Source organism: Chiloscyllium punctatum, chromosome 8 (genome assembly GCF_047496795.1).
Source record: "Chiloscyllium punctatum isolate Juve2018m chromosome 8, sChiPun1.3, whole genome shotgun sequence".
Taxonomy (NCBI): Eukaryota; Metazoa; Chordata; class Chondrichthyes; order Orectolobiformes; family Hemiscylliidae; genus Chiloscyllium; species Chiloscyllium punctatum.
The window spans coordinates 16,898,261-16,923,038 of NC_092746.1; the positions used below are offsets into that span (position 1 = coordinate 16,898,261).

Below are 24,778 nucleotides of genomic sequence, written 5' to 3' on the forward strand. Positions count from 1 at the left end.
TCTGGGTCCCTCTCTCTGCCTCTGCCTCTACGGGGCCCTGTCCCTCTCTGTCTTTCTGTGTTCCTCTCGCACTCACCCCCTCCCCCCATTTCTCCGTCTTCCTTTGCCCATTTCAGTCTCCACGGATCACTCTCCCTCGTTCTTTCGCTCTTTGAGTCTGTCTTCCCCAGCCCACCCCCACCTCTCTATTCCCTTTTCCGTCTCCACGGGTCCCTCTCTCTCATCACTTTCTCTGTCCCCCCGGATCCCCCTCTCACTGTCTCTCCGGGTCCTGGATTAGTGGTGCTGGAAGAGCACAGCAGTTCAGGCGGCATCCAAGGAGCTTTGCCTGAGCTGCTGTGCTCTTCCAGCACCACTAATCCAGAATCTGGTTTCCAGCATCTGCAGTCATTGTTTTTACCTCTCCGGGTCCCTGCCCCCTCTCTTTCCCAGTCTCTCTCTCTCTCTGTGTTCCTCTGTCCCTGCTCCACACTACACCCCCACCTCTATCTCTCCGTGTCCCTTTCTCCTTCTCTGTCTCGCTGCCTCTAACCCGGTCCTTCTCCATCCCCTCTCCCTGTGTCAATCTCCCCCTCCCTCATCTCTCCGTCTCTATCCGGCTCTCTCATCCCCGCATCCCTCTCTGGATCCCTCTGGCTTTCCACTCTGTCGCTCCGTGTCTCTCTCTCTATCTCGCTCTCTGTCTCTATGGGTTTCTCTCCCTCCCTCCCTCTGGCTCCCATTCCATCTTCTCTCTCTCTCTCTCTCGCTCTCCCACACCCCTCTCTGCCTCTGTGGGTCCCTCTCAACTATCACTCCAGAATGTTTGCTGTTTGATGGGAAGATATTCAGTTCTGGATGTGGCAGTAACCAACAGGCAGATTTTTTAAAAAATGCAAGAAACATTTTATTTTTCACAAATTCGTTCACAGAATGTGGGTGTCACCGGCAAGCCCAGCACTAATTGCCGAGCTATAACTGTCCTTCAGGTAGTGGTGGTGAATTGGTTTCCTGAACTGTGCTGTGTAGGTATTCAACAATGCTGAGGAAGGGAGCTCCGGGACTTGAAAGTCAGCAGGATCTGATGGAACATTCACAGTAGATGTTGAATATTTGTTGGCAATTCCCTGCAATCTGCAGGATCATGCGTGCCCAGGCTATGCTGTCCTAGCTTTGGCACAAGCACCCTGAGATTGGCGGAGGGTGATTGAATATTTTTTAAACACGGACAGAGAAGCAGTCAGAGGTTAAATGGGAATACAGCTTTGAGGCCACAGTCAAACAGACCATTATGCTATTGAATGGTAAATCAGGCTGGAAAGCCTGAGTGACCAGTTCCTGGTCCTCACAAGTTTGAACGTTCAGCATGAAGATCGACAGGTTCAGACAAATGCATGCCACCTCATACCCACTACTGAAAAGTCAGCTCAAGGCTGGAAAGAACAGATATAATGAGAAACGAATGACACTGAAAATTTTGAGGAGGTTGAGTCATGGAACCAGGAAACATGTCCAGGCTTCCCTTTCCACTTCCCCTGCACCAAAACCATCTTTCTCTGTCACTCCTGGTTTCCCCCCCCCCCAATTTCTTTGGGTCCATCTCTTGCTCTCTGTCTGTGTGTCTGGGTCCATCTTCCCTGCATCCTGCCCCTCTCCAGCTCCTCCTCTATCTCTATCCTTCCCCCAGATTGCCGTCTCTCTGGATGCCTCTGTCTCTCTCTATTCCCCTGTCTCACCCCTTCTGTCTCTGTCTGGTTTCACTCTCTTTGGGCCCATTTTTCACTTTCTCCTTGTTCTCCTCCCCCTCCCTCTCCTCTCCTCTCTTCCCTTCCCCCCCCCCCCCACCCCGTCTCTCCAGGTCCCTCTTCCTTTTCTCTCTAGGTGCTTGCTTCTGTCTCTCTCTCTGTCCTTTCCCCCTCTCCCACCCTCCTGTCTCTCTGTGGTCTTACACCCCTCCACTGTCTGTCCGGTTCCCCACCTCTCCCCTGCCCTCTGTCACTCTGTGCCCCCCATCTCTCAGTCTTTCCTTGTCCTTTTCTCTAGTTTTCTCTGGGTCCATTTCACTCTGCCCCCCCCCCCCCCTCTCACTCTGTCTGTGACCCTTTCCCTTCTGGCTCACCTCACTCTGTGTCCTTCTTTCTCTCTCTCTCTCTCTCTGTGCGTCTCTCTCTTTTGTTCCATCTCTGGGACCCCTCTCTCCAGGTCCCTGTTTCTTCCCCTCTCTCTGTGGGATTCCCTGTGACTCTCTCTATCTCCCTGTTTCCGAGTCCCACTCTCCTTCTGTCCAAGGCCCTCTCCATACCTTCCTCTGTGTTACCCCACACTTTCTCTCTGGGTCAGTTTTTCACTATTTCTTCGGGGCCCCCCTCTCTGCCTCAATCTCCTTCTCTCACTATGTCTCAGTCTCCATCTCATTCCTTCTTTTTCAGTCTCTCTGGGCCTCTCCCCATCTTTCTCCCTCTGTCTCTCTGGGTCCCTCCCTCCCTAGGTTTCCTCTCTCTGTCTCACTTCTAATCTCTCCTTCGGTTTTCTTGCAGGCCCAGGAAGCATTTTTTGGATATCTATCAAAGCAAGAGATGTAGCTCTTATTCAAGTCGGAGCTCAACTTCTAATTCTTGCTATAACAGGCCTTTTTGGGTCATTATTTAAGGTATTTGGCAAAAGCAAAAAAAAACAGACTCTGTATTTGTCCTTTATGTAGTGTTTAATATCATCAATTTTAACAGAGATTTGAAACTGTAGAAATATTTTACTTCAGATAGCTGCACCATTTAGTCAAAATTGACCACTGAGCTTGTTGCTACATATAGAGCACACTGCATTATTATAGTAGCCAAAAAAATTATACATATCCATTTAAACAAATCTCAAAATCTGAATTAGCTCAAAAACAAATACTTAATTCAAACAGTCCAGGTCAACTAACTGTGCTACTAAGAAGTAGACACACACAGTATATAACATTGCACATTAAATTTCTCTTAGCAAGATAATTGTGAAGTACAGATTAATAATGGGAAGTGTCATTGCAGTTCTTTGAGAAGGCTGCCAGCAGCATTCCAAATATTTGTGCCCATTATTCTCAGGACAAAGTATTATTTTAGTGCACAAAAAAAAGCTAACAAGTGTTACAAAGTTGAAGGCGTGTACTGTACCTTAGAGAGTGTGAATGTTGTTTTGCACTGAGAGCTTATGTGATATGTCTAGCTCGCAGTCTCTGAGTGTACTGGAAATTTGAAAATATGTAACATTTGGCTGTGAAATAGATACCTGAATTGGTTGCTGTTTTCACAACAATTCAAATTTAACCAGTTTAAATTATGCCCCAGGATACTAAAACCTGAATTTATTGTTTTTGCCAACCTCTAACTGATGAGACGATCTGATATTTTGGGTATAAAAAAGCAGGCGTTTTGAATGTTAGACAGAGAGTAACTGTCATCAAGAAAGACTGCCATTCAAAAAACATTCTCTGTCAAAGGTACCTTTTTCATATGAAACATCTTTGCAGTAAAAGACAGAAGACAATCCAGGGAGATCTCCTGCTGAACAGAGGACGACTCCAGAGAAGACAGCAACTGTGTGGTTTTGAAATTAAGTTGATGTAATTTTAATACAGGTTTTTATTGGAACAGTATATTGTTATAGAGTTGGAGGCAGATAACATGCAGTTAAGAGAAAGGGGGGCTTAGAGTTGTGATAGTTGTTGAGTGTTCACTTTTAGAGTTAAGGAATAAATTGATATTATTGATCTTTAAATAGTGGAATTTGGGACTTCAGTCATTCATACTTTAACAGATTATGAGGCGAAGTGAGCTTTCCTGGCTTTTAGTTTATGATACTGCCGTGTCATAACACAAGTTTAACCATAAATTGCTCCATGGGTAGTCTATTTCTCAGGAAACACCATCGTAGGGATGTGATTTCTTGAAGGACAAATGTAATATTGAGAGCCATTTATAGTCACTTCACAGTCAAGCAGTTACTCTTCCCTCCAACTCAAATTTCTTTATCTGAGCACGTTGTTCAAAATTAATTGGAAGATGAATTCTTACTATAAGGCACTTTTTCTGCTTAATATTTAGCAGTGCATGTCATGATAAAGTATTAGCAATGATATAGGATTGGAGGTCTGAAAAGCTGTTCCAAAACTAGAATACTCTCTTTGCAATTGTCAAGTCTTTGTTGAATATTTCTCATAGTAGCAGGGATAAATGTTTGCTTCTGCAAAACAGAACTTGCAACTTTATCCCACAATTCTGGGTTGTATGGAGTACTTCCAATGATAAAGTCTGTGATTGCTGGACAGAAGAACAGGAGAGGAAATAATTCATTGAAGAAACTTCATCAGTACCACGTATTTCACCTGCTGCCACGTCGATTGCCCCAACTGGTTATTGTATATGAAATACTGTACCGCTTTTTTACTATCATACTGATATAAGCTTTCATCAGTCTGGCAAGCTCCACTACCTGTGAACCAAAACAAAATGCAATTAAAAAGGCATAAATGTAAAGTGGAGTGTTGTATATTTAACTGCTTTATCCTACAATATATTTGAAAAAGTGGGATTAAAAGTCTAATGATTACCATGAAACCATTGAGGATTATCATGAAAACCTATCTGGTTAATGAATGTACTTTAGGGAAGAAAATTTGCCAATCTTACCTTGTCTGGCCTAAATGTGACTTCTGACCCACAATGTGGTTGACTCTGAATTGTCCTCTTGGCAATTAGGGATGTGCAATACACACTGGCCTAGCCACTGATGTTCACATCTTGTGCATAAATTTAAAATCATTAAGATGTGCATCACACTGTTGCCATTGCTTCTTAGCTTTTTGACTATCTCAAGACACTTCGCAGGAGTATTAGCAAAATAATGCATGACACTGAGCCATATAAACAGCTGCTAGGTTAGATGACAGAAAGCTAGAGGTCAAAGAGGCTGTCTTCAAGGAGAAAGTAAAGTAACCAGAGCAACAGCAGATGAAATTTAATGCTTGAACATTTTGGGAGGAATTTACACAATGAATGGTAGATCTTTAGGGAGTACCGAGGAACAAGGGGACCTTGGTTTTTAAGTCCATAAACTCCTAAAGAGGTCAGTACTATAGACAGGGTGGTGAGGAAAGCATTCATTAGCTGGGGCAGAAACTATAGGACCTGGGAAGTCTTGTGGCAACTTTATAGAGCATAGGTTAGGTCACAGGTGGAATACTGTATGTATTTCTGATTGCCAGAATGTTGGCAGGGCACGATTGCACTGGAAAGGGTATAGAGTAGATTCAGCAGGATATTGCCTGAGATAGAAAACCTCAGTTATAAGGATAGGCTGGGTTTGTTTTCCTTGGAGCAGAATAGAGTGAGGAGGGATCTGACGGAGGGTAGACTGTGTGAACCTTTTCCTTATGGCAGTAGAGTCTAATACCAGTGGGCATACATTTAAAGTGAGGAGTAAGTGGTTTAGAGGGGATCTGAAAAAGGTTTGTTGTCACCTTACTGGTGGTGAAACTATGGATCGTGCTGTCTGAGAGGGTGGTGAAGGCAGTTACTCTCAACTGGGGATGAGCATTTAAATTGCCAGGCTATAGGCTATAGCCTACTAAGTGCAGGTAAATGGGATGAATATAGTTTGGAGTTTGTTGGTAGACATAGACACAAGGAACTGAAGGCCCTGTTGCTATGCTGCATGACCCTAGGAAGGGGAGGCAGAAAATTATTTCAGAGCTCAGAGTACACATGACTGAAGGCAGAGCTATCTAAAGTGAAGCAATTAAAATTGAGGATTCACAGTGGTCAAAGATATTGGACAGCATGGGGTCAGAGATATGTAAAAATAAGCATGAGATTTTTAAAAAGTCAAGAGCTTGCCTAACTGCGAGCTGATGCATGTCATCAGCTTAAGAATAGTAGAGGAATGGGTCTTGTGAAAAGCTCAGACACAGGTGGTAAATCTTTGCTGACCTCAAGTTTGAGAGGTTAGAACATGGAGAACCAGTTAGGAGTGCATTGGAATAGTCAGGTTAGAGGGGTTCAGCAGCAGATGAGCTGAGACACGGTTTGGGTGATATGTCTGATGTTTATAAGAGGCAATTTTAGTAATAGCAGAAATGAGGCCAAGCACTCAGCTTGTAATCAAACAGAAACAAAAATCCAAATGACTCATTAATGTCCTTTATCAAAGGAACTCTGACATCCTTACTTGGTCTGACATTCGTGTGATCTCAGATCCACAGGAATTCAATTGCCTCAACTGTATTGACCTAGAAAGCTATGTTGTGCCAAACCAATGTTTAGAAAATTAAAAAGGAACAAAACTGGATCGATACAAATAAAATGACAACACACTCCTCCAATGACCCTGCAAATGACTCCTTGCCAAAATATAGGGGGCTTGTGTCAAAATTGGGAGAACTGTCCCACAAACTAATCAAGCAATAGCCTGACTTTGTGTTTAAGGTTTGACGCCGTATGGATAACTATGGTCTGGACACGCCCACCACCCTTGAGCATGGTCCTGTCCCAATGACAGCAAATTTCCACCAAAAGAGGCAGAACTAGTCAGCAAGGAGATTGTTCTGGAGTTTTCAACATTAGGGAAAGCTCATGGCATTAGACAAAAAGTGGGCGTAGAAACCTTATGAGTACTACCTACCAAAAGCACAGAACATATTCAGGATAGGGGCCTTCTCTATCATTGCCAATTGTTTGAAAACACCAGGACTTCGTAAGGACATAGCTGCTAGATTCTACATCTACAATAAGTTGCAACAAGAGGGAGCTAACCAATCTATTTGATCTCACCTCAATCTGATGAAACTACAACACAGGACTACTTGCATGCCAAACAGCAAATTCAGCGCACAATGGACAAGAACATTGATTCCACAGTCACCAGGTAGGAACAAAGCCTTGCAGCCTTATGGCATTTGGATGATGGACAATTAAAAAACTAACTGGAGGAGGACAATCTATAAACTGAAAAGACAAGGCTAAAGTATTTGCACCAATTTCTATTAGAATTTTATGGATAATTTATCTCTGCTTCCTTCAGTGGTCTTCAGCATTGTCTGATCTTCAGACAACTCAATTCTGGAGATCAAGAAGTGGCTGAAGGCACTGGATACTGAAAAGGCTATAAATCCCATCAACATTGCAGTAATGGTTCTTAAGACATGAGATTCCAGAACATGCCACAAGTCTAACCAAGTTGTTTCAACACAGCTATATCACAGTTTCCCAGAAATATGGAAAATTCCCCACTTATGTACTGTACACAAAAAGCAGAACAAATCCAACCCTGCTGGTTTCCAATGTGGCCAGTCTACTGTCAATCATCAAGGGTACATGGGAATGTGAAATTTGAAACATCAGATTAGCCATAATCATATTGAATGGTTGAGCAAGCTTGAGGGACCAAATGGCCTACATCTGCTCCCAATTCTTATTTTCTGAATTTGTAGAGATACTGTTGTGGTTCTGTTCGCCGAGCTAGGAATTTGTGTTGCAGATGTTTCGTCCCCTGTCTAGGTGACATCCTCAGTGCTTGGGAGCCTCCTGTGATGCGCTTCTGTGATGTTTCCTCCGGCATTTATAGTGGTTTGTCTCTGCCGCTTCCGGTTGTCAGTTCCAGCTGTTCGCTGCAGTGGTCGGTATATTGGGTCCAGGTCGATGTGTTTATTGATAGAATCTGTGGATGAGTGCCATGCCTCTAGGAATTCCCTGGCTGTTCTGTTTGGCTTGTCCTATAATAGTAGTGTTGTCCCAGTCGAACTCATGTTGCTTGTCATCTGCGTGTGTGGCTACTAAGAATAGCTGGTCGTGTCGTTTCGTGGCTAGTTGGTGTTCATGGATACGGATCATTAGCTGTCTTCCTGTTTGTCCTATGTAGTGTTTTGTGCAGTCCTTGCATGGGATTTTGTACACTACATTGGTTTTGCTCATGCTGGGTATCGGGTCCTTTGTCCTGGTGAGTTGTTGTCTGAGAGTGCCTGTTGGTTTGTGTGCTGTTATGAGTCCTAGTGGTCGTAGTAGTCTGGCTGTCAGTTCAGAAATGTTCTTGATGTAATGTAGTGTGGCTAGTCCTTTGGGTTGTGGCATGTCCTCATTCCATTGTCTTTCCCTTAGGCATCTGTTGATGAAATTGCGAGGGCATCCGTTTTTGACAAATATATTGTAGAGGTGTTCTTCTTCCTCTCTTTGCAGTTCTGGTGTGCTGCAGTGTGTTGTGGCCCTTTTGAACAGTGTCTTGATGCAACTTCTTTTGTGTGTGTTGTGGTGGTTGCTTTTGTAGTTCAGGATTTGGTCTGTGTGTGTGGTTTTCCTGTATACCTTTGTGGTGAATTCTCCGTTCGGTGTTCTCTGTACCATCACGTCTAGGAATGGGAGTTGGTTGTCCTTTTCTTCCTCTCTAGTGAATCGGATTCCTGAGTGTGGCGTAGACAAGACGAAACGTCTGCAATAAAAATTCCCAGCTCGGCGAACATAACCACAATAACGAGCACCCCAACTACAAATCTTCTCACAAACTTTGAACTGTCAATACTATCAAACAGCACTTACTCAGCAGCAACCTGCTTACTAATACTCAGTTTGAATTCCACCAGAGCCACTCAGCTCCTGCTCTCATGCCTCGGTCCAAACATGGACAGAAGAAGTGAAGTAAGGTGAAGTAAGAGTGACTGCCTAGAACATCAAAATAGCATTTGACCAAATGGAGCCTTAAGGACTCCTGGCAAACTTGCAATCAATAAGATTCTGGGAGAAAACCCACTGGACTCTTGTTTGAAGTCAAACAACTTAGTTCTAGAACATCATTGCAAGTATTCTTCAGGGTAGTGATCTCGGCCCATCTATCTGGAGCTATTTCATTAATGAGCTTCTTAGCATCAGAAGATGGGAATGCTACTGAAGATTGCACAATGCTCAGCACCATTTGTGATTCCTCAGATGCTGAACATTCAGGCTTGGGCTGGTAAACATTTGCACTGACAAGTGTTCTGACATCTCGAGAACAAATGGGACTTCAACCAAGGCTTATAGCTCAGAAGTAGAGACACTGCACTACAAGTGCCCAACATCATGCGGATATTTTTTAAATCAACCTGTTCATGGATGTTATTACACATCAAGGCCTCCTGGCTCAGGTTTTGGAATATTACAACACCATAAAATTGCTTTACAGTGCTATGGAGACATGTTTTAATTAACCCGTTCAGATATGTTATAATGCACCTCTGGAGCAGGTGGGACTTGAACTCCAGCTTCCTGGCTCAGAACTAGGGACTCTACAACCATGCCACAACAACCCTCAACAGCACTGTGGATATTGATTGTTCAACAACCTGTATAGAGATGTTATTACACACCTCTGAAGCCAGTGAGATAAACACCCAGGTCTCCTTGCTCAGACACAGGGACATTACCACCATGCCTCAAAACCACTCTAAGCAAGGACAATACTGGTAAACTGTGGATAATTTCTTATCAACCTCTCCAGAGATGTTATTATTCGCCTCTTGAGCAATTGTGACTTTTTTTTTTGAAAAATATAATCACTCATGGAACATGGGCAATGCTGGCTGGGCATTTCCTGCCCACTCCTAATTGCCCTTGAGATAGTGGTGGTGAGCTACCTTCTTGAATTGTTGCAGTCCATATGAGACTTTGCAGCTATTGCTGGGCCATTTCAAAGAATCCCTACAGTGTGGAAGCAAGCCATTTGGCCCATCAAGCCCCCATCGACTCTCTGAAGAGCATCCCACCCGGATCCTTCCTCTTTGCCTATCCTGCATTTCGCATGGCTAACCCAGCTAACCTACATAATGCTGGCCACTACAGAAAATTCAGCATGAATTCTGGATTAGTGGTGCTGGAAAAGCACAGCAGTTCAGGCAGCATCAGAGGAGCAGTAAAATCAATGTTTCGGGCAAAAGCCCTTCATCAGGAATGCAGGCAGAGAGCCTGAAGGGTGGAGAGATAAATGAGAGGAGGGTGGGGGTGGGGAGAAAGTAGCAGAGAGTACAATAGGTGAGTGGGGGAGTCCTCTTGCAAGGATGCCTGCCTTGAAGAAGTTTTCCTCCTTTCTCTACAAGAATCTCGGAGTCCCTCTCCCACTGCAACTCCCAGGTCATTTCCTCCGCCCTGAAGTTCTTATCTTCTTTTCCAGCTATCCAATCCACCCTCCTCCCTGACCTATCACCTTCATCCCCACCCCCACTCACCTATTGTACTCTATGCTACTGTCTCCCCATCCCCACCCTCCTCTCCACCCTTCAGGCTCACTGCCTTTATTCCTGATTAAGGACTTTTGCCCGTAACGTCGATTTTCCTGCTTCTCAGATGCTGCCTGAACTGCTGTGCTCTTCCAGCACCACTAATCCAGAATCTGGTTTCCAGCATCTGCAGTCCTTGTTTTTACCTAGAAAATTCAGCATGGCCAATCTACCCAATCTTTGAACTGTGGGAGGAAACTGGAGCACCTGCAGAAATTCCACACAGATCCAGGGAGAATGAGCAAACTCCAGATAGTTGCCCGAGGCTGGGACTGAACCCAACCCAAGTGCTAACCACCAAGCGACTGCGCTGCTCTTTTCTGAGGGCAGTTGAGAGTTAGCAACGCATTGCTGTGGGTCTGCAGTCACATGTAGGCCAGATCAGGTGAGGATGGCAGATTTACTTCCTCTCAGGATATTAATTAGCCAGAAACAGTTTTTTCCTCCCATCAACCAACAATGGTCATCAGTAGATTCTTAATTCCAGATTTATTTTTATTGAATTAAAATTTCATCATCTGCCATGCTGGGATTCGAACCAGTGTCCCCAGAACACTTGCTGCAGTATTAATCCAGAAACTCCACGAATACAACTAGACCAGCACCTCCAACTTGACAGAGTGGTAGGGACTCTTCCATTGCACCACATGATCCCTGTGATTTTTTAAAAAATTATTAATTTTTCGAGTCAACCTGCTCAGATTTGTTATAAGACACTTCTTTGGTAGCTGCAACTTGAACCCAGGCCTCCCAGTCCATGGGATAGGGACACTGTCACTGTGCCACAAGATCCCTTAATATACTAACACCAAGTAGACTGCAGCTATTCACAAAAGTGGCTCATCACCATTTTCTGAACAGCAATTAGTGACGGCATTAAATGCTGCACTAGCTAATGACACACACAACCCATGAAAGAATGAAATAAAAATAATATTCCATTCAATAACTGGACACAGGTGATAATTTATCACTTCAGCGAGATGGGCTCGGATATTTAATAAGCGAGGCAATGAGATAAAGGGGAGGCACAGTGCTTGGAGAGAGAGAACAATGTACACTACCTTTTGTCAGAAGCACAATTTGTGTGATCAGCAATTAAGCGGGTTGGTTCAGTTCAATTAACATGAAAAGTGGGGTACCACAGGTAATACTGTGCTCCATCCTTGTGGGCACAACAATTGAAAGCATTCCATTGGCTTTAATGACTAATCCAATGAAAATGTAACTTAACTCTTAATGTTAATACACAGTCAGAAATCATGAAAGCCTAAATTGAAGTAGCAAAAATCTTGTTTCGGTTCTGTCACTTCAAGTTATAAATTAAATGGCACTTAGCAACAGATGGAGTTGACTGATTTTACTGAACCCTTTCTCTGTCCCCACCCACTCCTTGGATTTCATTAAAAATACAGGAGATTGTCATCTGGCCCACTGTGCCTTGTTCACATCTTTGTGAGTTGTTCATATAGACCCACACTCCAGCTGCTTTCTCATCGATCTTTCTGATATTTAATTGGAGTAAACAGTGTTGGCTTTGTGGCTGTGATGAGACTGAAAGCAGCTACATGGGCCACTAAGTGCATGGTTATCTTGTGTCTCCCATAGAGCTCCTAACAAACCCTGTAGCATGTGTCAGGGTAGGGGTATAATTACCTTCAAATCCCATGCATCTGTCTCTCCTGCAATCTCCACCTTTTAAGTCTCCATTTTGTCCTCAATCGTCTTTGGCCTAGTCCACGGTGGATGCACAGCTGGTGCTGCTAACAGTAATAAGGAGCTTCTTTCCTATTTGGCTTTCAGCAGACATGACCCTGGAATCTTGAATACCCAGAAGAGGTTGGGATTTTGGCTTAAGTCCTGAAGAGCACTTAATACTATCAGGTCACTTCCATGAAATTGATGAGAACATCCTGCCAGTACCCTCATCAGTGGGCAAGAACCCTGTCAGGTTCATTAAATCATTGTTCCACATCAATACTAGGAATCCAGGAGCTTTGGAACAAATTGCATCAATTCTGCCCTTGCTGGACCAGAGGTCAACATCTCAGCTGAGACTGAGAATCTATGTGGTACAGCTATTTAATTCAACTGTACACTTGGGCCTTTCTTTCCAGAGCCAATATAAACCAAAGTGCCACTTTCCCAAGATCTGAAATTGTTTCTCTTTCCAAAGATGCTTACAGACCAGCTGGATATTTCGTATTCCTCATTCTTGTTAATTACCTTCAGTTTAATATAATAACTGATCTATTATTTTGTACCAATGATCAATGTATTTGTTATGTTTAAACGAACAAAGAAACACACCATCTCCTAATGCAGGTAAGGAAAAGGGATGCCCCTGAATCTGGGTCAAACGTCAGATGAATCTGACAAACTCTGGATCTACAAGTGCCTTGTTTTTACTTTATTTCTGTCATGCCATGTTAAAAACTCAATAAAATACCAAAACGTCTTTAAACAATAATCTGTAAATGCAATAACAAGTATTCAATTTAATTCATTTACAATCCAGGATTTGCTTACCTCCGTAGTGTCAAATAGCAATTCCCTTTCATCCACCACTATTTTATACACAGTCGACTGAGGGGCTCCAAATGACTGGATATTTTCATATGGGAAAATCTCCAGTGGTTTGGCCTCCCCACGTTTGTAGACAGAAACTGATGCAGCACAAACTCCTAGCCAGAGCTCTTGTGGGAAACCACCTTCTCTGCACTGCAAAAAAAAAGAGATTAAGCTGAATCTATTCTGTCTGTTTCATAAACTAAGGAAAGGAAAAGAATTTTTGGAGTTAGGTGATTGAAGTGTGAAAACGTTTGACAATACAGGGAAAGGAAACTTGACCAAATTAAGTGCACTAACACTGGATTCGCAACACAGTGAAATGAAAACATTCAATGTACCTTAAAATTGCTCAGTTGTTTCTAACTAGATTTCACAAATAACTCATTTTGACAAGGAAGTTCCTAACTTAAACAAAAGCTCATAATTTAATATTTATATTCTAACTTTAACAGAGCACTGATAAACTACAAGACAATCTAATTAATATCTAAAATCTGAGCTCTCCAATCATCAACCCTCCCATTCATACACTGACAGACAGACACAGTTAAGGGATAAACTGATAAAGAATCATAAGTTCCCAGTTTGATAAGCATTTCAACAATGGATACCAAGTGTTTATGAAATCCAATAGGTTGAATAACAGGCTTGTAGGATTGCATTTTAGTTGAATTCCAAAATTACTGATCAACGCAAACAGATTCCTAAGACCTCTGGCGACTTTTCCTGAGTTTTTATAGACTGGGGTGCTTCACTCAGGATTTTCAGTAAGTCAATAACCGGATATAGCTAGTGAGAACAAAAGCAAACGACCTAGTCTTGCAGCTTCCAAAGCAGCACTGTGTCTATCCAGAAACCTAGTTAAAGCTAGCTCCTTTAGTTCCTCCTTTGTTTCCAACATTCTTTACGGTTTGCTGGTCAGCACAATCCTCTCTTGACTGAGCAATTCAACATCCAACCAGCTGCCAATCCTTGAGCATAATGACATCTTGCTGTCAGCTCAGCTCCTGTGTTCAGAGAGCAGCAATTAACCTACATTATCTTTCCATGCTGGTTCCTCACAACAAACATCAGTCTTTTGCTCTCTCTTCTGAAATAAACTCTATTCAAAACTTAATTCTCAACTGCAACTCATTGTTCAAAACAAAAATGATTAAAAATAAAAGGAAAACAATGATGGGCTTCACAAAGGGTAGCAAAGTGAAAAAGCTATAATTCAGAAAAACCAGACTTGTTTCATGCTTTATACTGAAATGACCATTTGCTGGGTCTGAAGAATCTGGAACAAAATAGCAGCTAAATGTTGTTAATTTAATTAAAATGTGCTTTCTGGAGGAGCTATGATTACTTAGATGGTATCATGCATTTGACGTAAGGCATGTTACATTTAAAGCAACCGCTGCATGGACCTCAATAAATGAACTCACAAATCATGCTTGCACTTACCTCCACATCAAATAGAGTTGAGCCATATCCAGACCATTCATTGATCAGAGCCATGTATTTAATCATGACCTGTTCTTGGGTCATTCCTTGCATCTTTTTCCACTTGTCAATAATACTGGTTCGGGTTGCTGAAATCTCCTCCTTCACCCACATGTCGATCATCAGCTGATCCTCAGACTTCATCCTGCTGACAGAACCACCTCGGAAGCTCCGCCTCAACGTTCCCTCAAAGAAGCTAGATCTCTTTTTGTCATTTCGGTCAGCAGAAGGAGCAAAGGTCCTAGCTGATTTTGTGATTCGTACCTTCAATCTCTCAACTGGGAACACCTCTTCCATTTCTGGAATGGTGACATGTAGGGTGTAATCTCCCTGCAGAAACTGAAATCGCAAGGCAGCAAAATATTGAAGAGTTTCTTCAGGGGCAGGATAGTGACCGTGAATGACAGCCTCATGAGCCTAATGGTCAAAATAAACAAAAGAAAATTAAAATTTAAAGAAAATTGTACTGTGCGTTAATTGATCAACTATAACCTTCAATAATCATAAAAAATTGAGAGAAATTGCAGAACAGAGGGATCAAAATGTGCAGAGAAGTAGATGAAGGGAAATTATTACAACAAGGGAAATGGAATATAAAATTAGAATTTTTCTTGCAGTTGTACAGGGTGTTGATGAGACTACAGATTTGTAGTACTGCCTTCAGTTTCAGTCTCTTCATTTGAAGGACAGAACTAGATCAGAAGGAATTCAGAAAGAGTTTGCTCAGGCCATAGGAAATAGGAGCAGGAGTAAGTCATTCGGTTCCTCCAACCATCTAATAGGATCATCCAACATTCTTCACGTCCATTTTCTTCCATTCTCCCTGAAGTCATCAATTGCCCCATTGATCAACAGTCTATTTATCTCAGTTGGAAATATACACAGGTTCTCTGCAGCAAGGAGTTCTAAAGGCTCTCAACACTGAAAGAACAAATTCCTCCTCATCACAGTCTTAACCTGGCACCCCTTTATTCTGATGATGCTCTCTGCTCCTATACGCTTTCATGAGGAGAAACATCATCTCAATATTTACCCTGTCAAGCCCCTTAAGAATTCTATATGTTTCAATGAGATCTTTCAATGAGATCACCTCTCATTCCATTAAACTCCAGTGAGCAAAGTGCTAACTTGTTTAATCTTTGCTAATAGGACAATCGTTCCATACTGCAGGATTGAGCAAGAATCCCCATTTTCAGAAACACTGGCCCAAAATCCTGGATTTTTCAAATAACTTTTAGAAGTAAAATAAAAGGCAGCTGGGCTATGTTCCGTGAAAATACACAGACATAGAGACAACTGCCTGTAATCATTGTTGAGCCCAAAAGTCTAATTCACATCCTGACACAAAAGAGCAATGAATGAGACCTAACACTGCAGACTGACAACTTGCACCTTTTGGGCTATGTCAATCCAGACATTACAGGGCCTCTACTGATACCAAGACATTCAACTTAATCAATATTCATACACAGAGATACTGGACATTCAACTTAATCAAAATATGTTCACACCCATTCTTAACTAACAGGAAGCCAATTTACATCAAAAGGGCCACACCAGTAACACAACTGAAAGCCCAATTAGTATAATTGCAGGCCCTGATCTCACTTGAGAGTGCTATCTTAGCAGATACTATGAGGAGGAAGATCCCAGATAGCTACCACTATTGCCCCAAGTGCACTCCCCATAGCCAACTCCAGAAGAGGATTCTCCCCAAATATTACTGGCACAGATATCTGCAGAAGAGGGATCCCAATGGCTATTCCATAACCTACCGACACAGGGCTGTTCCTTCCCAGGGCAATCAATGGGGAACAACCATGACCAGCAGACCTTAGAACTAAGAATGTCCGAAAACTACTGACCTGATCGACTTGTGTTTCAAAATCCCGAATTCACCCCAGTGGTAAGTCTAACTCCGAAGACTACAACGTTTCCAAACTAGCTAGCAAGAAGGGGGATGTGAGTGGTTACAGTGCAGGGAACCCCAAGGGTAGAAGCTTAATAATAGTTTGTGATTAAAAAAACCCGCTGTTTAGTTCTAATAATTAAAAATCACACAACACCAGGTTATAGTCCAATAGGTTTATTTGGAAGTACAAGCTTTTGGAGCGCTACTTCGCTACCTGATGAAGGAGCAACGCTCCGAAAGCTAGTGCTTCCAAATAAACCTGTTGGACTATAACCTGGTATCGTGTGATTTTTAACTTTGTCCACCCCAGTCCAACACCAGCACCGTCACATCAGTTCTAATTATGTTTAACTTGTATCCAATTTAATAGTGTATCCAATTACTGTCCTCTGCATAATTGGCAATTTCACTGTTTTATTGCATATGCCTTTTATTTCTTGTATGACACTTATCTTTTTTGTAGTTTAATAAACTCAGAGATTATTTTACCCTGAAACACCTGTCTACTGCCTTCTTTATTTCATATTCTCTTAATAAGTCCCAGTGTCAGAACCAGGGATCTGGAGGTGATTCAAAACACCTAAAATCCAGCAAATTACTGACCGCAAACCAAAAACCTGACAATACAAGGGATCGTGCTAGTAAACCTTCGTTGAACTACCTTGTGTCAAAAAGGAAACCAAAACTGCTTTGAGTATTCCAGATGTATTCTCATCAGCACATTGTACAGCTGGAGAAAAACTTCCCTATTCTTATACTCTGACCCTCCCCCCGCCCCTTGAAATAAGTGTCAATATTCCATTAGGGTTTCAGATTACCTGCTGTACTTTTGTGCTGGCTTTTTATGTTATGTGCACAAAAATCCCCAAGTCTCTTTCTGTTGCAGCTTTCGACAGTTTTTCTCCATTCAAATAATACTGTTTACTTGTTCTTTCAAAAATGAAGAGCTTCACATTTTCTCACATTATACTCCACTTGTGTACATAACATAAAAAGCCAACACACACGTACAGTAAGTAATCAGAAACCCTAATGAATATTGACACTTATTCCAAGGGTCTTGGAGTATAAGAGAAGTTTTTTTTTGATCACTTAGTTACCCTACAAATATTGCTCTGTAAACTGTTCATATCGCCCTCGCAATCTGCCTTGCTCTGAAAACTTGTGATTTCAAATAAACCTGTTGAACTATAACTGGTGTTGTGTGACATCTGAATTTGTCTATCCCAGTCCAACATTGCACCTTCCCATCATGTCTACTTTTGTATTCATGGAACGAAACAGTTACCTTATGATGAAAATCTAGAAAATGCTGAAACCTGTGCTCACTGACATTTTAAAGATTTGAGTGTGATCTCAGAGTCATCGAGATGTACAGTATGGAAACAGACCCCTCAGTCCAACTTGTCCATGCCAACCAGATATCCCAACCCAATCTAGTCCCACCTGCCAGCACCCGGCCCATATCCCTCCAAACCCTTCCTATTCATATACCCATCCAAATGCCTCTTAAATGTTGCAATTGTACTAGTCTCCACCACTTCCTCTGGCAGTTCATTCCACACAAGTACCATCCTCTGAGTGAAAAAGTTGTCCCTTAGGCCTCTTTTATATCTTTCCTCTCTCACCATAAACCTATGCCCTCTAGTTCTGGATTTCCCCACCACAGGGAAAAGACTTTGTCTATTTATCCTATCCATGCCCCTCATGATTTTATAAACCCCTATAAGGTCACCCGTTAGCCTCCGACACCTCAGGGAAAACAGCCTTAGCCTATTTACCCTCTCCCTGTAGCTCAAATCCTCCAACCCTGGCAACGTCCTTGTAAATCTTTTCTGAACCCTTTCAAAATCTCATTGAATTTTTTGATCCTGAAAAGATATTTCACCTTCTGAGAGACAAGAACTGGGGACATAGTTTAAAAATATGCTGATGATTACTTAAGATGGAAATGAGAAGTCTTTTCACAGAGGGTTATAAATCTGTGATCACTTATTGTTGCACAATCTAAAAAGCAGAACGTTCCCATAAAGCAATGGAACATTTGTATATTATCATCGGAAGAACTAGTTGTCATAAATTAAGGAATCTCTTCCTGTTTGCAAGTCTGACTCTGTAGAGGACCACATTAAACAAAAGTATATGGAAATCTGAAGCTATTTCTCAAGAGTTGTTTGAGTGTCATACATACAGACAGTTTATTCAAGAGCGTTCAGAACACCAGTGTGAATTACTTGGCAATGATACTGTTTCATTCTGCAAATCTGTTATTGGCTGTTACTTAGGGAAATCATCAGGACACCGCAATCTAGCTGAATGCAAATCTTGAGATAATCAAACAGTAATCAGATGGCATATTTGATTAATGATCCGGGACCAATAAAACACTCACAACTCACAAAATTGACAATTAAGTAGCAGGTTGAGGGTTTCTTATCAGCTTATAAAACACAGTGAAGCTTCACTAAATACAGCTATTTGGCCATTTACCACCTGATTTGCAAAATGGAGCATGCATGACAAATATGCACAGTCAGGGACGTCAGTGGCAACTTCAAGAGTGAAACTTCTGGAAACCGAATTAGCCTCTAAAGTCTAACAATCTCAGCACCTTTCCCATGGTATAGCAATTAGCTTAAGTTCCTATCCCTTATTCACTTTTGGATTAAGAAACTTTGGGAAGCTTTCCATGTCTTCAACAGTGAACATATTTGTTCAACACTTTCACCATTGCTGTTTTTTCCATTAATTGTTCCCAGATGCACAATGACTATTTGGTTACTTTTGCTTTGTTTTTCTTTTACCATCAAAACACTTACAGAAACTCTTGTTAACAGTTTTTAAAGGCCTGAATCTTAACGTTTTCACAAGTTTGACCAAAAGATCATAAATAAGAACAAGAGGTGACCATTCAGCCCTTCAAGCCTGCTTCCCAATTCAATGGCTCATCCAACACTCCTCACGTCCACTTGCCTGCGTTCTTCCCACAACCATCAACGTCCCCACTGATCAAGAGTCTATCTCAGCCTCAAATAGATCCAAGGACTCTACCCCTGACAGGTCACTGTGGCAAGAAGTTGCAAAGACTCACAAGCCTCAAATAAATTAGCCTAGTCCTAAATTGGCAGTCGTTAGTTCTGAGATGATACTCACTGGTCTGAGACTTTCTCATGAGGGAAAACATCCTCTCACCATTTACCATGTCAGGCGTAAGAATCCTGCATGTTTCAATGAGATCACCTCTCATTCTTCTACATTCCACTGAGTAGTATCCCAACCTGTTTAGCCTTTGTTTATAAGACAATTCTTCCATACATTGGATCATCCTAGTGAACCTTCTCTGAAATGCCTCCAATAACATTATACCTTTACTTAAATAAGGAACCAAAACTGCTCACAATGCTCCAGATATCGCCCCACCAGCACCTGGAAAACTGCAGTGTCTCTTCCCTACACTTATTCTTCAACCACCTTGAAATAAGGCTTAATATTCCTTCCTGTTTATCTACTGCACTTGTATGCTACTTTTCTTCATTGAAGTAATGTTCTTTTATTCTCCATTCCAAAATGAACAACTGTATATTTTCTCACATTATACTCAATTTGCCAACTTTTTGCCTCTTACAATTTACATATAATATTGATGGGTTAGTATCGGTCTCACAACCTGCTTCTTCACCTATTTTTGTGTCATCTGTATATTCGGCTCCGGTAAATACAATAAGTTGTATTAGAGTTATGTTGGGATTTTTGCCGTTAAGCTTAATGTGTATCTTATTGAAAAACTCTCACGGAATGGTAGCTCAGTGGTCAGCACAGTTGTCTCACAGCACCAGGGACCTGGGTTCAATTTCAGCCTCGGCTGACTGTGCAAACCCCACACGCACATTCTCCCCGCGTCTGCATTGGTTTCCTCCGGGTGCTCGGGTTTCCTTCCACAGTCCAAAGATATGCAGGTTAGGTGAATTGGCCATGCTAAATTGCCCATAGTGTTTAGGAATTTGCAAGTTAGGTGCATTAGTCAGGGGTAAATGCAGATTAATAGGGTAGGGGAATGAGTCTGAGTAGGTTACTCTTCAGAGGATTGGTGTGGACTTGTTGGGCTGAGGGGTCTGTTTCCACACTGCAAGGATACTATTCTATTGAATAAGTAACTACAGGTCCATGTGGTATTTCCAACATCTGATTTCCATCCCACCATATCACGCACTATTCCTGTCACCTGATGCTGACAGGATATCCTGAAATTCACTGGCATCCCTTTCACCCATATCACCCTTAAATGTTTGCCATGCATCTGGACGAGCATCACCAGACCAAAAGAGTTGCTATGCATGGCTGCTGGCATTTGACTCAGGCAAGGCCCTGGAGATCCTGCTGGATAGAGTGATGTGGGATTTCCTCTTCCCCAGTAGTAGTATTGGAGGCCACAGCACTAGACCATGCCATCCCAGTCTGAGGCCACCCAGTTTAAAATGTATTCTCAGCTATCAGTAGGAATGCTCAGCAATGTTTGGTAGTAGCTCACCTTGCCCACTCCAAAATGGAAATGTCATCATCTTCTCTCTGGCCCTTCACACCCATTCTCTCTCAGATAGTGGGCCCATCTTCCACTATTTCCTACTACTCACTATTGCTGGGAACATTTTCAACACTCATCCTCCCAAATCCCACCCCTAATACCATTAACCTTGCATGCCCTCAGTATTGCCTACTCACTCACTTGGATCACTTCTCCACCTGCACCAACAGTAATAACTATGCAGCCCGTTTTAATTCCCTGTAATATCTGCCACTCCCAGTTTGCGAAGATGACAGCCTCAACAGGTGGTGGGTTGTCCATCATTGCACTTCTCACGTCTGGAGGGCAGGATCCTGGCACCTACTGCCCTCAGCAGGATCTGGAATGATAGAGAAGGCTGCCCTTGACTCACTGTGCTGGGAACACCCAAGTAAAGGCTTGACTTGACTGAGGCCTACTGACAAGCCTGGCTTTGTATCTGTGCTGAATGCCATGACAATACAGCAATGCTGTAAGCATGTTATTTCTCGCTGAGGGTCAAAACATAAAATGACAGAGCAAGGTAAAATGAAAGGTAGGTATGCTGTGTGCATCCAGGTAAGCTCAGAATGAGTGAATGGTATACAGCCATAGCAAGTCAAGAGTGCAGAGATGCAGCCTGGTCAAGTCCATGGGCTGGGGCTCGGCCCGTGCACCTGAGAGCACAATGTCTTTGCTGTCGCATTACAATGATAGTTGCTGGTGCAGCACTGAAATACAGATGCATCTTGTCTGTGGATTGGAAATGTACCATCAGGGTTCTCAAAGGGTGGCACATCTCAGAAGCCAATGTCCCTGTGCATGGGGTGTTTGTGCCTGGAGATCATTCAGAGGATAAAGAACAAAAGAGATGTACAGCACAGGAACAGGCCCTTTGGCCCTCCATACCTGTGCTCATCATCATGCCCCAATTAAACTAAAAAGCAAACTTCTGCCCTTATTCAGTCTGTATCCATTTATTCCCTCCCTATTCATGGAACCATCCAATGTCTCTTAATCAGTCAGGTGCTTATTCTGGTTTAGTTGATGAATATTCCTGATGGCTAGCCTTGTTGGCTAATTTGGTCAGAAGAGAGGCTGAATCGCTGCACTGTGAGTATTCCTTTGTTAAAGGCTGAGTGCGGTGCTTAGTCTCTATCCCAGCAATGCAGAAAGTGACATAGTCCAAACAGAAAAAAACAATTGGCAAGTGTTTTTAAAGCATATGTATTCACTTTAATAAAGCGGGGCCTTTCAATTAATTAATGATCGAAATGAAGGGAAATTAATTAAGCTTCAGCTTACCTAAGTGGTCTTCAAAAGGAGTAGCTTAATCTGGGGAAGTCATGACAGGAGACATCAGACTTGTGGTGTGCTCTTCTTGACCAATGTGCAAAATAAGGGATGCTTCCTGTGGCCCTGACTACTATATCTGTCAGATGAGCTGTCAGCTGCTAACCAATTTTCAGAGCTAGAGCTATAAAGTGCACTCACCATGGACAACCTGCAATGCTGAGTGTATTGTGGATAACATGTTTAATGAAGTGGTCACACCACAAGCAGAAAGGGAGTGGGTAACCATCAGATCAAGTAAAAGGCTCAGGAAGGAAAGACAGGAGACCCCTCTCAAATTGATACACCATTTCGCACACTATTGCAGACATGTGGGACAGTGAAGGGGATGGTCTCTCGGGGGGAAAAACAGCAACAGTCAAGTTCATGACACCATGGGTAGCTCTGCTGCACAGAAGGGGAGGACAACAAGTGGTAGGGCTATAATAAGAGGGGATTCAATAGTAAGGAGTATAGACAGGCACTTCTGTGGCTGCAGGTGTGAATCTAGGACAATACATTGCCCTCTTGTTGTCAGGGTCAGGGATGTCACAGAGTGGCTGCAGAACATTCTGGAGCAGGAGGGAGTCGTCATGGCAAACATAGCTACCAATGACTTGGGTTCTGAAAGCTGAACATAAGACATTAAGAGGGCATACTTACAGTGTGGAAACTGACCACGTGGCCCAACAAGTCCACACAGACCCTCTGAAGAGAAACCCACCCAGACCTATTTCTCTACCGTATTACTCTAAGGTTCCCTTGACTAATGCACCTAGCCTACACATCCCTGAACACTATGGATAATTTAGCATGGCCAATTCACCTAACCTACACACTTTTGGACTGTGGGAGGGAATCAGGGCACCCAGAGACATGGAGAGAATGTGCAACCTCTACAGAGACAGTCACCTGAGGCTGGAATCGAACCCAGGTCCCTAGCGCTGTGAGGCAAAAGTGCTAACCACTGAGTTTCCATGTCACCTTCTGCAGTAAATCGCAGGATTACACCCAGAGCAACGTGCTAGTAGGAATAAGAGGACGGATCAGATAAATGCATGGTTGGAGAAATGGTGTACCAGGAAGGAGTTTGGATTCTTGAAGCATTGGGACTATTTTTGGGGAAAGATGAAACCTGTACAAGCCTGACAGGTTGCACCTGAGCAAATCTAGGACAAATACCCTTGCGGGGACTTTTGCCAGTTCTGCTGGTGAGGTTTTAAATTAGTACAACGGGAGATGGGAATCAAAGTATAGGCTTAAATAGGTCTGATTCAAATCAGGAATGGAAAGTAGGGCATTAGTTAGTACTATAGTCTGTGATTCAAAGACAGGAGAAACTAGGCTTAAGAAGCAGCTTGCAAAGGAAATTGATGGCATCGAGTTGTTTATACTTCAATGCTCGGAGTAATACAAACAAAGGTAGACAAACTAAAGACACAGATAGACAAATGGCAGCATGATATCATTACTATAACAGAAACCCGGCTAAAGCAGCAGCAAAATTGGCAGCTCAATATCCTTGGATATAGAGTTATCAGGCAAAATTGAGTAAGTGTCAAAAAAGGAGGAAGTAGTAATATTGGTTGAAGAATGAATTACAGTGTGAGAAGGGATGATATACTGAATGGGTTAACAAATGAGGCTGTCGGGGTTGAGTTTAGGAATAATAAAGGGACAGTCACACTGTAGGATTAGGAGAAAATGAGGAGTGCAGATGGTGGAGATCAGCCTCAAAATGTGTGGCACTGGAAAAGCACAGCAGGTCAGGCAGTATCCGAGGAGCAGGAGAGTCAACGTTTCGGGCATTCCTGATGAAGAGTTTATGCCTGAACATAGACTCTCCTGCTCCTCGGATGCTGCCTGACCTGCTGTGCTTTTTCAGCACCACATTTTTTGACACTGTAGCATTACACTAAATGGTGATAGGGAAATAGAAAAACATTCATGCAGACAAATTTCTGCCTTTAGGAACAATATGGCAACAATAGTAGGGAAATTTTAACCATTCTAATACAAACTGCATTTCAAACAGGAGAGGTGCATTGAGGGTGAAAAATTCATGCAAAGCATCCAGGAATTTCTTTTAAACAACACATGACAAGCCTAATGAGACAGGCAACTCTGAACTTAGTTTTGAGAAATGATGGACAAGTGGCTGACCATATTAGGGATAGTAACCATAATTTTGTATTATTATGGAAGAGTACAGAGGACAAATCAGGAGTGTAAAAGTTTTTAACTGGGGTGGGAGGGGACGTGGGGCAAATTTTACAAAAATGGGAAGTGATTTGGTGGAGGTGGACTGGTCAAGACTACTAAAAGGACAAATCAGTGGTAAATCAGTGACAGGCAGAAGGCTGACATGTCCCCTCTAATTGTAAGAATGGCATTGCAAAATCTAGGCTCCCATGGTTTTCTAGAAAAATACAGGAAATATTAAAAAGAAAAAGCAAGCTTATGATCGCCATAAAAAAGTCAACACCACAGATCGCCTACAGGAGTATAGAAAATACATGGATCAAGTAAAAAAACAAAATCAAGGAGACAGCACAAATATATATTAGCAAGCAAAATAAAGGGGAAACCCAAAGATGTTTTACCAGTCTATAAAGATCAAAAGAATAGTTAAGGAAAAAGTGGAACCTATCAGAGATGATAGAGGGAACTTGCGTGAAGA

General features: G+C 42.4%; 1 protein-coding gene across 1 annotated transcript in view; it reads right to left on the reverse strand.

Moving 5' to 3' along the window:
* Nucleotides 1-2,664: 2,664 nt before the first annotated feature.
* myo10 (myosin X) overlaps nucleotides 2,665-24,778 on the reverse strand; it is a 335,499-nt gene continuing 313,385 nt past the window's right edge. Inside the window, exons 39-41 of the mRNA XM_072575194.1 lie at nucleotides 14,276-14,731; nucleotides 12,788-12,979; nucleotides 2,665-4,452 (exon numbers count right to left, since the gene is read on the reverse strand). Coding sequence (XP_072431295.1) covers nucleotides 4,342-4,452; nucleotides 12,788-12,979; nucleotides 14,276-14,731 — 759 coding nt within the window. The 3' untranslated portion in view covers nucleotides 2,665-4,341. The remainder of the gene's footprint in view (nucleotides 4,453-12,787; nucleotides 12,980-14,275; nucleotides 14,732-24,778) is intronic.